The 15838-nt window shown below is 48.5% G+C and overlaps 1 protein-coding gene across 4 annotated transcripts in view; it reads left to right on the top strand.

The window, feature by feature from the left end:
* The first annotated feature begins 1853 nt into the window (after window positions 1-1853).
* The window catches only part of PHOSPHO1 (phosphoethanolamine/phosphocholine phosphatase 1), a 20916-nt gene continuing 6931 nt past the window's right edge, over window positions 1854-15838 (top strand). Inside the window, exon 1 of one of the 4 annotated variants that reach the window (XM_083470262.1) lies at window positions 1854-1993. Coding sequence is in view for 1 of the 4 variants with exons in the window: in XM_083470264.1 (XP_083326390.1) it covers window positions 1979-1993 (15 nt within the window). In the remaining 3 variants the exon portion in view is untranslated. Of the gene's footprint in view, window positions 1994-2923; window positions 3301-15838 lie in introns of those variants that run through there. The other 3 variants (XM_083470264.1, XM_083470261.1, XM_083470263.1) reach the window with 3 other exon arrangements.

Raw genomic sequence — 15838 nt, 5'->3', positions numbered from 1 at the left:
AACATCTGCAGCTTTCTGGTAGGCTAAAATAGTCCTTGCAAGGACCGCACCCTGTGCTTTAATGACCCGTTTCCCTTATCTCTCTCAAACATGTGGTGTTGAATTAGAAGGTTCTGCAAAACCAAAGATGCTTTAGGTGAGCTGTCCATGGTATTTTAGGGTGGTGGTAGGGTTGTTTAACATGCCACCCATTGCTTAGAACCCTGTAATCTAATGTTCTCTGTGGCACAGTTTGAAATCTATAGTTAGCCAGGAGCAGAGTGAGGTTTTCCAGCCGTGGCAACTTTATTTTTAAACATGTCTATTTTTGTTTCTTTCATTTCCAAGACTTTTGCTGAGTAGTGAACCGGGAGTTGGCTATATGGTACAGGTGCTGAATCTGGCTTTTAAAAATCACATTTGTTTGAGGGGTGTGTGAGGACATTGGAGGAACTCTCTAGTTTGCCAGCCTCTTAATGGGAAATTGAATAATAGGACACCAATGTTATGAACTAAACTCTTCCAGAGTGAAAGGGTGAAAAACCTTAACACTTGTTGGTGATACACGTGCCCTTGGCTGCCTGGTTAATAATCATTTTATTTTTTATAATTTCAATCATTTTAGTTTTAATGTTTAAACATTCATAAGGGTAGAAGTTACTAGGGTCATGGAATATATTTGGCTTCGCTTTAACATAAGGGAAATCTTAGGTCCCCCATCTAGAGTGTTAGAAGTGGGCAGAGATATGTTGGAAAAATCAGAGAACTAGCTCAGGAAAAGGTAACTTTTAAAATGACCCAGTTAATTAATGCTTGTAATGATGTCCCCATCAGACCCCTTCTCAATTTAAGTGGTATGTTTCATTTGCTTGACCAAATCGTTTTTCATAAACTAAAATCTGCAGGCTGGCCTGACTTCTGCCAAAACACTCATCTGCACCCAACTATTGATCTGACTCAGATCAGGCCTATTGAGGTTAATGTAGTGAAGTTAGCTGTGCCCATTCATTTCGGTGGGTCTTCTTTTGAGTATGACGAGCATTGCATGCAACCCTCTGTCTCTAGCAAACTCTGCCTTTGTCACTTTTGCAGATCACCTCTGGCATTTATGAAACAGGTGACGCTGCAAATTTTATGGACTGAGAACGGGGGTGGGGATGATTTGGGAAGGGGAGGGATGCCAACTCAGGAGTGAACTCAGGAATGCAGTTCTCAGGGTTCTCTGGAAGGAGAAGGTGGTTTCTTAAACCAATGTCTGTCTTGTGGTTTTGATATGCCGCCTGATCACAAAAGGGGCACAGCAAATCCATATCGGATTTAGGCCAGTGACCTGAAGAAACCTAGGGAAGTTTTTTACCGTGTGGTTTTTGTACTGTGGTCTGAATAGCAGGAGTTGGGCTGCGGTGGGTGAGTTGGTCACATTGCAGCATAAGGCTTGACTTGATGTTCTTTCTCTGCCTTTTCAGCGTGATCTAGGGGTGCACAATTACGTAATTCTACTGCATGTACCGCAGTGGTAGAGAGTTTTCATTTTTGAATACTTTCTAGCTTTGTCTAATGGGACAGGGGCTGTGCATGACACCAGAGCCTTGTTCTGCACCAGTGTGGCACTTCAGCTTCCGATTCCACAGGGCTTACGTCTTCACACGCTTTCAAGTGTGCTGTTGTAAGCATCAGTTCTAGAAACTTGTTTGGAAAGCCGGATGCTGTGGCTTTTTCCTTGTTCCGAGGCAGAATCCCAGCAGTTGTTCTGCGGGGAAGGGTTGTTTTGCATTTCACCTGACCAGATAGCAAGGCGGAGCCCTAATAATGCGGAAGGAGATAATTATCAGAAACATCTTCCTTCGCCCTGGGGGTGATTTCTGCTGGGAATGCGTGGCGTTGCCTTGTGCAGGTACCACTGAGAATAAAGGGCTGGCTCAGGGCAGGTGATGATGACTTGATTAGAGCACTTTTTGCACTCTGGTCCTACCCATTGCATGTGGCTTTCACCCTCAGGATGGCACAGGTACAGGTAGGTCTTCTTCTACTTCCCTCTTCCCCCTTTAAAACACGTTTGCCGGCACTTTCCTTTGGGAGGCCTTAGGCTCCAAGCGCCACCTCGGCCTCTTGAACCGGTTGCAGCGCTTAAGTTAAAAAGCGTGATTGCAAAAAAAAAAGCACGGGAGGGGCAGCAGCCCCACACTTAAATCAAGCAAGTACATAAAAATACTTAGCTAAAAGTAGAGATTGTAGAACGGTTTTGACAGATTTTTCTGAGCACTTGGGGTCAGAAGAAATGAATTTTAAACAACTGTTGTTGAGACATTTCATTCTGAATCTGCTAGAACAGTAGTTCCCAAAGTGGCTGTTACTGCCTCCGGGGTGTTTGTGGATTACCTAGGAGGCACTAGGCACCAGGGGGGCGGGGGCGCTGGGGGTCGTGTAAATGACTATCGGGCTTTGAAAAGCTGGCATCAGTGGATCAACTTTTGTTGAATCAATTAAACAAAGCAGTTTTTAATGGATTTTGCATGAATGCGCTATGAATGGTTGCCGTTTCGAGTTTTATTGCGCTATCATTGGCTTCCTCGGTGGATCATGCAAACTGCCGTTCCGAATGCTTTCTAATGGGCCCCAGGGGATGAGTTTATGGAACCGAGGGGGCAGTGGGCTGAGAAAAGTTTGGGGACCACTGGATAGAGGATGGTGACAGGTGGGTGTCCTGCCAGCACCCATCTCCTCCCCTTGCCAACATAAATCCTGGCTACGCCCATGAAACGGGGACCAGGGCGCAAACTTTACGGGGATACCCCCCCTCTCTGCTTGCCCCGAAGTGTCTCCCCTCGGCGTGGAGGAGGGCGCGCGCGCTCCGGGATGCACTTTCTCCGTTGCGGCGTCTCCTCTTTTGATCTCTGCCCAGGAGCCGCTGCTATTGGCTGCCTCTCTTGTGACGTGCGGGGACTGCGGTTGTCCTATGTAGCAAGCGCCGGGCTTAGTTTCCGTCTCTTTCCAGAGACCCGGGATTCTCTGCTGGGTTGGTGCGGGTGGGGAGGGGGGAGGGAGACGCAAAAGGAGGAACCCGGGGGCCGCTTTCTCCCCCCAACCCCTCCACCCCAACCCTCCTTTAAAAAAAATAGGAGGGGAGGGGTGGAAGGATCAGCTCTCCGCCGGCCCTCGGCGTTCAAAAGGAAGCTGGCCAGGGAGAGAGAAGGGGAAAGCTGTTTTTTTTTCCCCCATGGAGAGCGATGCAGGGAGCAAAGTTGGAAGTGTGAAGCGAAACTAGGGATCTCCCGCTCCCCCGCTGCCGCTTGACGGCTGGGATCCGGTCCAAGAGCGCACGTGAGTCTGCCGCACTTGGGGTGACGGGGAGAGGAAGAGAGAGCAGAGTTGAGCTGAGATCTGGCCAAGGGCAAAAGGGACACAAGAGAAAGTGGATGGGGCCCGGGACCCTGGGGGTGGGGGGCAGGAGGGTGCTGATGGGGAGGCAGAATCCGAGTAGCGTTGAGTGGCAGAGGAGATCTTGGAAGCAGTAGACTTGGGGCGAGGGGGGCAGCAGTTTTGCAGAAGTTTGGGGATGGGTAGGGATGGGTAGGCTTATAGATAAGTGTAGCTGTGAGATGTCATGTGGATAAGTAAGTGATGAAGAGTTAATTTGGGGGGGGGGCGTTGATACCAGCTCTTTGATGGGATCAGAGGAAGGAGAGGTTATATATAACCTTAAGCCATTAAAGATCTGTGGTCCATTTATGTTGTTCTGTCTTATAAAACAGCAGCCCATTGCACTTAGGAAGAATTTCCCCCTCCAGATGCTGATTACTGGAGTGTTAGACGAAAGGAGGGTTGTGGGAAGAGAGGTGGTGATGATCCAGGGAGGTCATTTAAGGATGTAAAGGTGTGCAATGTGCCCAAGGCAAGGGCACAGATATGCCTAGAAAAGTTGCCTTCCCTTTACACCGTCCTATTCCAAAACCCACCTGCCACCCATGCACCCACCACTTGTTTTGGTGGGGAGGAAGTGACTTGTCCTTGTAGTAGGTTTTTGATTTACAGTGCTACCTCAGGTTAAGTACTTAATTCGTTCTGGAGGTCTGTTCTTAACCTGAAACTGTTCTTAACCTGAAGCACCACTTTAGCTAATGGGGCCTCCTGCTGCTGCCGCACCGCCAGAGCACGATTTCTGTTCTCATCCTGAAGCAAAGTTCTTAACCTGAGGTACTATTTCTGGGTTAGCGGAGTCTGTAACCTGAAGCATACGTAACCCGAGGTACCACTGTATTTATTTTTTAATGCTGTTCTTGTTTTGCATTCTGTGAGTACATGAAAGCTGCCGCCTCTTTGATTCCACTGTCCCATTTGGGGTGGGGGCGAGTGCATTATGCAGGATCTCAGAGATGGGGAAGGACTAGGCAAGTTGTCTTACCTAATAGGGGCAGCATAGAAGCGAACTCCTAAAATATTTGAGCGGGCTGCCACCGCCGCCACCGCTGCCCCAAGTTGATGGGCATTGCCATTCAAATTGTGTCTGTGCACCACGTCATGTGATCGATGGCAGGGCTTACCTCCCCCCCCCCCCCATATTTTATTCCAGGGCAGGAAGGGTCCCAGAAGGGAATTAGAATGGGAGGCCAGAAGTTGCTTATCGCCCCAGGACATCGTCTGGAGGCTCATGACACAGCAGCCTTGCCAAAGATCTGGCTTGTCTGTGTTTGGTTGGAAGGCTGCCTGGGGACCCAACCTGGGCATAGGCTGATTTTTTCCCCCTATAGGAACAAAGACAGAAGATAGAGTGGTGGTCATAGCACCTTCTGATCTAGGCACTGAGATCTTTGCGGGCTCCAAAGATGCAAAGAGGCTTTGGGGGTTTTACTTCAAGAGAGCCAGGGTAGAAAGTTGTTTGAGGGGGCCAAGAAGACAACATTGCTGCCAGTGCCAGTTTGAAGTGCCAGTCCGCGGGCTGTACTAGGGCAAGCAGATCCAGGAAGCTTCATACTTAATCCAAGGGACTTGGGTGGATCTGGGATTTGAAGGAGTCTTTGAGATGCTGAGCAGGAGTTCTGGCTCTCGGAATGCTTTTAAGGAAGCAAGGCAATGCCTTTTGATGTGACAGGCAGCTGAGGGTACTTTGCATGGATTGTACTGAGTTCAGTGGTTGAACATCTGTAGGCCAAAGTTTCAGCTTCAATCTCCAGGTAGGAGTGACTTGTGTCTGAAATACAGTGGTACTTAATTCATTCCGGAGGTCCATTCATAACCTGAAACTGTTCTTAACCTGAGGTACCACTTTAGCTAATGGGGCCTCCCGCTGCCACTGCGGCGCGATTTCTGTTCTCATCCTGAAGCAAAGTTCTTACCCGATGTACTATTTCTGGGTTAGGGGAGTCTGTAACCTGAAGCGTCTGTAACCCGAGGTACGACTGTACTGGAGAATCCCTCGCAGTCAGAGCAGGCAAGTCATGCATTAGACGGACACAATGATCTAACTTGGTACAAGGCAGTGTAAAATGCTCCTGCAAGGCAGATTACAATATAACCGTACCTTGGTTCTTGAACGGAATCCGTTCTGGAAGTCCATTCAACTTCCGAATACCAAGGCGTGGCTTCCTGCACTCAACTGGAAGCCGCGTTGGACGTTCGGCTTCCAAAAAAAGTTTGCAAACCGGAATACTTGCTTCTGGGTTTGCAGCGTTCAGGAGCCAAAATGTTCGAGTCACAAGGCGTTTGAGAACCAAGGTATGACTGTATGTTACAAGCCTTGCCTGTCTCAGAAATGTGCTACACGGGAAGGTAAACGGCGTTTCCGTGCGCTGCTCTGGTTTGCCAGAAGCAACTTACTCATGCTGGCCACATGATCCGGAAGCTGTACGCTGGCTCCCTCGTCCAATAAAGAGAGATGAGCTCAGTAACCCCAGAGTCGGCCATGACTGGACCTAATGGTCAGGGGTCCCTTTACCTTTACCTTTACCTTTTACTCTAGTTTAAATTATTCTTTCTTGAGGCAGGATCTAAAGCCGATATGGGGAACCTGTGGCCCTCCAGGTAATGGCCAGGGATGATTAAAGCTGCAGTGCGGCAACATCTGGAGGGCCAGATGTTCCCCAGCCCTAAAGTTATACAAGGCACTGAAACCTAGGCTATTGGAAACCCTGCTCAGCACCCCCCTGCCCTCCTTAAAAAAATTCACCAATCATTGCCTCTGCATCTTCAGATCGTTCCCATTTTGAAAGCTTAGAAACTTGGGTTATCAAAAATCAAAGTAACTGCAAGCAGAGTTAAGGAGGCGAGATTATAGGCTGTTGCATCAAAAGAGTTGTACCTCTTGGCAAAAGTCCCTGTCTTATCTTGAGCGCTCTTCCTCATTCCCGAATGCACATGGACACAGCTGCTTTGCTCAAACCCTTCGCTGAAACGTTTATCCACATGTACGCACCCACGCCGCCCTTAAATGCTGTGTGTTCCTCATACCTCTTGCCCCTGCATACCGATAAAAGATTGCACTCATCTTTCTGGTATCCCGGCTTTGACTTCCCCATTCGTCAGTTGCTCTTAAGCTTCTCGCCCAATTACCTTCCCCATTTTCCTGCCCTTCCCTTCTTCCTCCCCATGCAAAGTTCTCAACACCCACATTCCCTGAGCCTTCTGTTGCAAGGAGAGAGTAACTCCGAATGCAGGGCATGTTTGGAAATCGTGGTTTAGACGCCTTCAAATATAGCTTCCCGGAGATCCTCTCCAAACAAGCGTGCTGTTTAATTTGCTGGATGTAGAGCCTTCCAATACAAATAAGAGGTTTCTCCATACAGAGTTTTATTTCATTCCCTATTAATTTTCTTTTTTGTTTGTCCTTCTTGGCCTTCGCTCTTCCATTCCCCCCCCCCCACCAACCTCCTGGTCAGGTGTTTTTCCTTTCTGGGTGGACTCCTACAGACCAGCTGCCATTAGGCAAGCGATATGTTTATCCTGTCAGTGTGGAAAAGAAGGGATTTTAGAACAGACCAGCTTCTTCAAAGAAAAACAGAGAAGGCTAAATTTAGAATCTACCTAAATGCCTCTCCTCTAAATTAAAGGCATTCCGTTTAAAATAAAGCCTCTCCAAAGCTCAGCGCAGTTCTCCTTAACATGGAGGAATGCCTGATTTTTTTTGTTGTAACTGGATGGACGTGGCAACCCCGGTTGAGGATTGCGGGTGACACGGTGCAGAAGTGATTGCCTTTTTTGTCCTACCTCACAGGGTTGTTGAGAACGATAAATCGGGCAACGATTGTAAGTTGCTCTATACGCAGAGAGGGGCTGTGCAGAAAGAAAAGACATTTAGCTATCGGGCCAGTTTTCAGTGTGTCATTACTCTGGTACAACCAAGGGCAGTTTTCTGACCATTTCTGGCACGAATTGGATGGCTACTCCGCTGTACGCAAGTATTCCCTCCACATAGGAAGCTAGCACGGCAGAGAGGAAGTCTGGGAGTCCTGAAATGCTCGTTTTCTGCACGGAGGGAATGTTTTTGTATTGGGGGACAGCCATTCATACAAACCCCCTTGTTCAGGGATGGTATGTCACCGAGTAACAGTTGCTGAGGATAAACATTGTGTCTCGTCTCCGTGCAGGTCATAGAGTTGGAAGGGACCCTGTGGATTATCTGGTCCTATCTGACCTAACTTAGCCATCGTTGTTGTACGTTGTTGTTGTTGTTGTTGTTGTTATTTTATACCCCTCCCATCTGGCTGGGTTTCCCCAGCCACTCTGGGCAGCTCCCAACCAAACAACAGAGCATCAGACATTAAAAACTTCCCTAAACAGGGCTGCCTTCAGTTGTCTTTTAAAAGTAAAATAGTTGTTTATTGCCTTGACTTCTGCTGGGAGGGCGTTCCACAGGGCAGGTGCCACTACCAAGAAGGCCCTCTGCCTGGTTCCCTGTAACCTCACTTCTCGCAGCGAGGAAACCACCAGAAGGCAGAACAATGGGGGTGGAGACGCTCCTTCAGGTATACTGGGCTGAGGCCATTTAGGGCTTTAAAGGTCAGCACCAACACTTTGAATTGTGCCCGGAAACGTGCTGGGAGCCAATGAAGATCTTTCAGGACTGGTGTTATATGGTCTTGGTGGCCACTCCCAATCACCAGTCTAGCTGCCGCATTCTCGATTAATTGCAGTTTCCGAGTCACCTTCAAAGGTAGCCCCACGTAGAGCTAATCTCCTGCTCACATATTTTGGTAGCAGTGCTATCATCATGCGGGGGGGGGGGAGGGGGTTTGCGCACATCATGAATGGCTTGAAAGAAAACAAGGAAGACTTATTAAGCTCTGACCAGTTTTTGGAAGAGAGATGACAATCACTAAGATTGCCAGATTTGCTTTTCATTTTATTCCGCAGCTGAGCACAGAGGTTCCTTATATACCGTATTTTTCGCCCCATGGGACGCACCTAGTTTTTTGGGGGGGAAATAAAGGAAAAAAAATTTTATTTCCCACCCAGATGCGCTGCGCTAATCCCGAAGCTTGGGGCGTGCGGAGCTCAGCGCGCCCCAAGCTTCTGGGTGCCGGCAAGGTCTCCGCTAGCCGTGGGAGAGCCGCAACTTTGCGCGGCTCTCCCAGGGCTAGCGGACCGCTGCGCTAATCCCGAAGCTTGGGGCGTGCGGAGCAAAGCGCGCCCCAAGCTTCTGGGTGCAGGCAAGCTCTCCGCTAGCCCTGGGAGAGCTGGGTCTCCCACAACTAGCGGATAGCTTCCTGAAGCCTGGAGAGCGAGAGGGGTCGGTGCGCACCGACCCCCCTCGCTCTCCAGGCTTCAGCGAAAGCCTGCATTCGCCCCATAGGACGCACACACATTTCCCATTCATTTTTGGAGGGGAAAAAGTGCGTCTTATAGGGCGAAAAATATGGTAGCCATGACTGATTACTTTATTTCATATATAAAAATACGTACATTCCACCTTTCAGACAAATACTGTTTCCCAAATTCAGGTAGGTAGCCGTGTTGGTCTGACGCAGTCGAAATAAATAAAAAATTGTCCAGTAGCACCTTAAAGACCAACTAAGTTTGTTCCGGGTACAGTGGTACCTCGGGTTAAGTACTTAATTCGTTCCGGAGGTCCGTTCTTAACCTGAAACTGTTATTAACCTGAAGCACCACTTTAGCTAATGGGGCCTCCTGCTGCCGCCGCACCACCGGAACACGATTTCTGTTCTCATCCTGAAGCAAAGTTCTTAACCTGAAGCACTGTTTCTGGGTGAGTGGAGTCTGTAACCTGAAGCATATGTAACCTGAAGCGTATGTAACCTGAGGTACCACTGTATAAGCTTTCGAAAGCTTATACCCAAAACAAATTTAGTTGGTCTCTAAGGTGCTACTGGACATTTTTTATTTATTTTGACTGTTTCCCAAAGTTTACTTAATATATTGCATTTATATCTCACCTCTCCTCCAAGGAGCTTGAGGTGGCATGCGCATTTCTCCTCCTCCCCATTTTGTCCTCACAACAACCACAACCCTGCAAGGTAGATTTAGGCAGAAAGTGAGTGACTGGCCCCAATATCAACCTAGTTGAGCTTAATGGCTGAGTGGGGATTTGAACCCTTCTCTTCCCCAGACCCTGATCCAACTCTCTATAACCACTAGACCACACTGCTCACATCAGTCACAATAATAATAATAATAAAGTGAGAAGCAGGCCTCTGCCCTGAGATCTACAAACTTAAATAGATGAGCGATAAAGGGAAGAGGAGAAGTGGAGGCCAAAGGTGGAGGGAGATCAGTCTGACAATGTCAAGAGCAAAGGTGCGAGCTGTAAAACAGACGGTTGGCACCTGGTTGGCGCCAGGCTGCTCTTAAACTCCCTGGACGCTTTGCTTGGGTGGAAGCGACCCAGCAGCCTTGGCTCTTTCTAACCCAGGGGTGGGGAAGGATTGTTTTCTGACCACAGGCTGCATTCCCTGCTGGGCCGCTGGAAAAAATGGGCAGACCAATAAAAGTACATGTATATCGCAGTTGGTTTCCACACCCTCGCCGTGCCCTCTTTATCCTCCACCCATGACAGGCATCATTATCCTCCTTTGAGGACGCGCACAAGGCAAACAAAAAAGGGCTTGGCTTCGGGAGCAGGGCTAGTGAGGGGTGAGACCTTGGGAGAGTTCTGAGGGCCACACAGAGGCCTGGGGGGAGCCCCACATTTGGCCTGGGGTTCCCCACCTCTGCTCTGATTGGCAAAGGCCAGCACCTGCTTCCCTCTACCGGCTCTGCGGTCCCCAAGGACAGGGATGGAGATGTTGTTGAGCTGCCAACCCTTGGCCATACTGGCTGGGGCTGATGGGAACTGGAGTCGACAGACCCTCCAAGCGTCCCTGTTTTCCAGGGACAGTCCTGGATTTACAGGAGCCGCCCCGTTAATATTCTGAATATATATTCTGTAAGCCACCCAGAGTAGCTGGGGAAACCTAGCCAGATGGGCGGGGTATAAATAATAAGATTGTATTGTTGTTGACTTGACCCCGGAATGTCCCACTTTTCCTTAGGACGTCCCTGTTTTCATTGGGGAATTGCTGGAGGGTATGGTAGAATGTTAAGTCCCTATTTTCATTGGAGGGTATGGAGTTAAGCGAGACACACACACACACACACACACACACACACACACACACACACACGAGCCAAGGTGATAAGTGACTATAAAATCTTTAGAAGACATCTGAAGGCAGCCCTACATGGGGGAGTTTTTAAATGTTTTCTTGTGTTTGTATATATGTTGGAAGCCGACCAGAGTGGCTGGGGCAACCCAGTCAGATGGGTGGGCTAATAAATAAGGAATAAAAAGGTAAAGGACCCCTGACAGTTAAGTCCAGTCGCAATCGTTTCTGGGGTTGCGGCGCTCATCTCGCTTTACAGGCCGAGGGAGCCGACGTTTGTCCGCAGACAGTTTTTCCGGGTCATGTGGCCAGCAGGACTAAGCCGCTTCTGGCAAAACCAGAGCAGCACACGGAAACGACATTTACCTTCCCGCCAGAGTGGTACCTATTTATCTACTTGCACTTTGATGTGCTTTCGAACTGCTAGGTTGACAGGAGCAGAGACCGAGCAACGGGAGCTCACCCCGTCGCAGGGCTTTGAACCGCCAACCTTCTGATCAGCAAGCCCTAGGCTCAGTGGTTTAGACCACAGCGCCACCCGCGTCCCTAAATAAGGAATAGGGCACCCTATTTTCATCAGATTAATGTTGAAGGGTATGAGTTGGGGGCAGGGGCAGAGGTTCCCCATCGCTGGCCCAGGCTAGCTGAGAATTTGTCCTGGCTCGTGTTTAGATATCCCCCCTTTCCTTTCCTTTCCTTCCCTTCCCATGCCCAGGGAATCGTTGATTCATTCTCTGGAAAACTCTGTTGTGATCTCTTATCTCCCTTCCCCCAGCCCCAGTGCTGCTGCTGGATGTGCCAAATATTAGCATGACTCAGCTGTGCTCCAGAGAACAGTTCTCCGATGTTTAGGCTGCGCTTGGAGTTTCTCAGCAGGGAGGTTAAGCAGGGACGCAAACATTGTATTCCTCTCCAGCCTTTCGCCAGCTACAGAGGTAGGGCGGCCGCAAATGCCTCTTTGGAGAGGAAGGTATTTTGAAATGTTCTGAGTGCTTTTGGCGGCATTGCCCAAGGAGAGGCACTCTTGTGTTATTTGCACACCGAATGGCCCTTTCCTTCTGCAAATCAATAAGACCTCGGTGCAGAGGCATGTGGAGGAATCCCAAGGAAGGAAGGCTGCTTTAGGGCAGAGGCTGTCCCTGGGCTGCCTTTGCCCTGGCTGGAAAGTTCAGATTCCACCCTTGCAAGTCCAAAAGAAGACGGAGCAATTGCAGCTTTGGGTCTGGGTCATGGGAGACCTGTGTTCAAGTGCTGCCTCCACCGTAGCCTTTGCTCTAAGACCATGGGAGCATCACACACCCTCTGCCCAAACTTCCTGCATCTGCGGAGTTGGGAGTGTGATTGATTTTACTTCCCTTTGGGGAGTGTAGGCGGGGAACATAGTGTGCCATGCACTTGGCCTACTTTTGTTGCCATCCTCACCACACCGGCTGGTAAACTGGCGTAGATCAGGGCGGTACAACCTCTTAGACCAAGTGAGCCGCAAGAATGCTTTGACGCAGAACCCCGGGCCCACACAGCGCAATGACCCAGAATGCAACCTCTGTGCAAACGGGGAGTTGCCTTTATTTGGTTTTTAATATGTTGTAAAACTGCTTTGAGATGTTATTCTTCAAAATATAAAGTGGTACAGAAATGAAAATAAATAAATAAAATAATAATAATCCGATCCCCCCAAAAAGGCACCTAGACATTCCGTTGTGGTGACTGTAACTTAGGCTTAAGATGCCACTTCACAATTAGCCAAATACAGTGGTACCTCAGGTTACATACGCTTCAGGTTACCGACTCCGCTAACCCAGAAATAGTACCTCGGGTTAAGAACTTTGCTTCAGGATGAGAACAGAAATCGTGCTCTGGTGAGGGGGCAGCAGCAGGAGGCCCCATTAGCTAAAGTGGTGCTTCAGGTTAAGAACAGTTTCAGGTTAAGAATGGACCTCCAGAACGAATTAAGTACTTTACCCGAGCTACCATTGTACATTTTCCCCCCAGCACAAGTGCTTGAGCAGTGGGTATGGCAAACTACTTGGGATTTGTTTTGCCAAGGTTGCTGAACAACAGGGTACAGTTCCTTGCCACCAAAATTACTCCATGTAGACTTAAGAACTAGCTCATCTTGGTTTTACAGAAATTGTGCTGCGGTGGCAGCGGGAGGCCCCATGAGCTAAAGTGGTGCTTCAGGTTAAGAACAGTTTCAGGTTAAGAACGGACCTCCAGAATGAATTAAGTACTTAACCCGAGGTACCACTGTATGAGTTTCCAACACTGGTTGCATCGTGAAATGAGGCCTTTCACAAATGCCCAATGCACATCCATAAAACCAAATGCATGCAAGTTAGAAATGAAATATTAGGCAGTGGCATGAAATTGGAAGCTATCTCAAATCTGCATCCCCAGAAATCTGCAAACCGAAGAGAGAGGCTCCGGCTCTCTAATCATTTGCAGGACAAGGATTCCTGTAGTTGCTAGGCTCCTTTATCTCTTTCCCTTGACCAGCCAAATTCAGACTTGCTGGAATAGGCAAAGGGAGCAAGCTGACCTGCCTTAGCAAGGCTGCGGCATGCTTGCCTGCTTTTTAACTCCGTGCTTTTGATGCTCCATGAACGTGACTGGTCCTGTTTTATCGTATGACAAGCCTTGCAGGTGCAGGAATGGGAAAAGGTTGCTGCAGGCCGAGCGTCAGAGTGGTGGTGCAGCTTTGATGGGGCTGGGGTTGCCTGTGAGAAGCTGTGTCCAACCCTCACCTTCAGTGGAACTTAAATGTTCAGTATCTGAGGGGCCTCCCGCTGCTGCTGTGTCGCCAGAGCACGATTTCTGTTCTCATTCTGAAGCAAAGTTCTTAACCTGAAGCACTATTTCTGGGTTAGCGGAGTCTGTAACCTGAAGCATATGTAACCCGAGGTACCACTGTATAAGCAAATGCCTGCTATTCAGAAGCACTGCACTTGGGGGTGGGCGAGAGCATTAACACTGGTCCACTGCAGGGGTGCCCAAACATTTTTCAAATAGGGCCAGATTTGATGAAGTGAGGGCCGATTAAAGTTGTTGGGCTTTTTTTAGGATTGAAGTTGTTGACTTTTTTTCAATTTTACCCCAGGACATATACTGTTATCTAGCTCAGTAAAGGTATCCCTGACCGTTAGGTCCAGTCGCGGACGACTCTGGGGTTGCACGCTCATCTCGCTCTATAGGCCGAGGGAGCTGGCGTTGGTCCGCAGACAGCTTCTGGGTCATGTGGCCAGCATGACTAAGCCGCTTCTGGAGAACCAGAGCAGTACACGGAAACGCTGTTTACCTTCCCACCGGAGCGGTACCTATTTATCTACTTGCACTGGCGTGCTTTCAAACTGCTAGGTTGGCAGGAGCAGGGACCGAGCAACGGGAGCTCACCCTGTCACAGGGATTCGAACCGCTGACCTTCTGATCAGCAAGCTCAAGAGGCTCAGTGGTTTAGACCACAGCGCCACCCACGTCCCTTTTAGGATTGAAGTTTACCCCAAAGTTCTTGAGCTTTTTAAAGCATTGAAGTGGTTGAGCTTTTTAACAATTTTACCCCAGGACATATACTGCCACGGATTGGGCCCCTGAAACATACTTTTGGACATGCCTGCCTTACTGGCATCCTATGGAGCTGTGCAATATGGGCACCACACCCAAAAATGTCCCGCATCGGACCATTTGCTAGTTCTCTGAATTCTGCCTTCTCTTTGCAGCAAGGTATAAATGGATCTGTATACAGACAGCTGCCTGCCTGTGGCATAGCCCAGTCCCAAGAATCTGACCAGTTTAGGTTGCCCCCAAAAATAAATTTTAAAAGCAAAACACAAGTCATGAACCATTGCTTGAGAGGTGCCACGTCTCGCTGTGCTTAATTGGTAGCATGTGGCACTGCTGACTCGGCACATCCCACATGTTCCGCACCGTGCTTGCCAAGCCGGGGGCAGCCTAGGACAGGGAACATCCTGTGAAAAGGAAAGTGCTCTCCGGCCCAGAGCAGCGCTAGGACTTTGCCATCTGCTGGAGCAGAGATTCGCCGTCTGTGTGTCCCAGCAGTGGGATTTAAGCTAGCGATTTTTCAGAGGCTTCTGTGTGTTTGGGGTTTTGAACCGTAGCTTTGAGGGATGTGGCAGAAAAGCAGGGAACTGGGGACAAATGGATCCCATTCATTCATTCATTCATTCATTCATTCATTCATTCATTCATTCATAGAATTCAGCCCTCCTCACTCCAAACAGGCATTGCTTCATAGACTGTGCTGGAGAATAAGTTTACATTGCAGTGACCAGCAAAGCCTTTAACCTCTCCGGACTACCTGTTGCAAGTCTTTACCTGAAGGAGCATCTCCTCCCCCATCGTTCAGCCAGGACGCTGAGGTCCAGCTCCAAGGGCCTCAGTGTCCCTCAGACACCGAGAATTGAGGTTACAGGGTACCAGGCAGAGGGCCTTCTCAGTAGTGGCGCCCACCCTGTGGAACAGCCTCCCATCAGATGTCAAGGAAATAAACAACTATCTGACTTTTAGAAGACATCTGTAGGCAGCGCAGCCCTGTTTAGAGAAGTTTTTAATGTTTGATGTTTCATCATGTTTTTAATATTCTTTTGTGAGCCACCCAAAATACTTATTACTATTTATTTATTTCAGATGAGAGCAGAGTCAGTTTCAGGTCTGCTCCAGACTACATATTGGGCACAACATATCTGTTAATCTGCTTGATGAGTTAATAGCATATGAATTTGAGGATTAAAAAATTAATCATCCACTTCAGTTTTTCTTGCACAAATCTGGCATCCTCAGTATTGTTTATTAAATTAGCATTCTGCCCTTTCCAAGGAGCCCCCAAAGCACCTGTGATTTTAAAAAAATACAATGAAGAGAAAACACGACCTATTGTAAAAAGTGAAACACCTAAAAACTTTCAAACATTTAAAGCTGTTTAAAAACAGATGTAACCAAATCCCATTTCTGGATAGGCCCACCGGAAAAGGCATTTTTCAGCAGGCGTCTAATAGAGCCTGGTATCAAGTGGCAGGGAGTTCCGAAGCACAAGGGCTGCCATCTGTCTACCAGGGAAACCAGTCCTGCCACTTTGCAGCAGAATTTGGCTGTGGGCAGCGCTGATTGGCTGGTCCATGAGACATCACAAAACCGCTCACCACCCCAGGGCAATTTTATGACACTTAAAATTTACTTTCCTTGTTTGTTTTCTTTTAAAAAAAGAATGTTTAAATGAATAAATGGCCGTGTAGGGCTTTTTTAAAAAAAGAACA

Source organism: Podarcis liolepis (assembly GCF_965112155.1).
Source record: "Podarcis liolepis genome assembly, chromosome: 13".
NCBI lineage: Eukaryota > Metazoa > Chordata > Lepidosauria > Squamata > Lacertidae > Podarcis > Podarcis liolepis.
The sequence above is the reverse complement of the archived record's forward strand: the minus strand, read 5'-3'. Positions and strand labels throughout refer to the sequence as shown.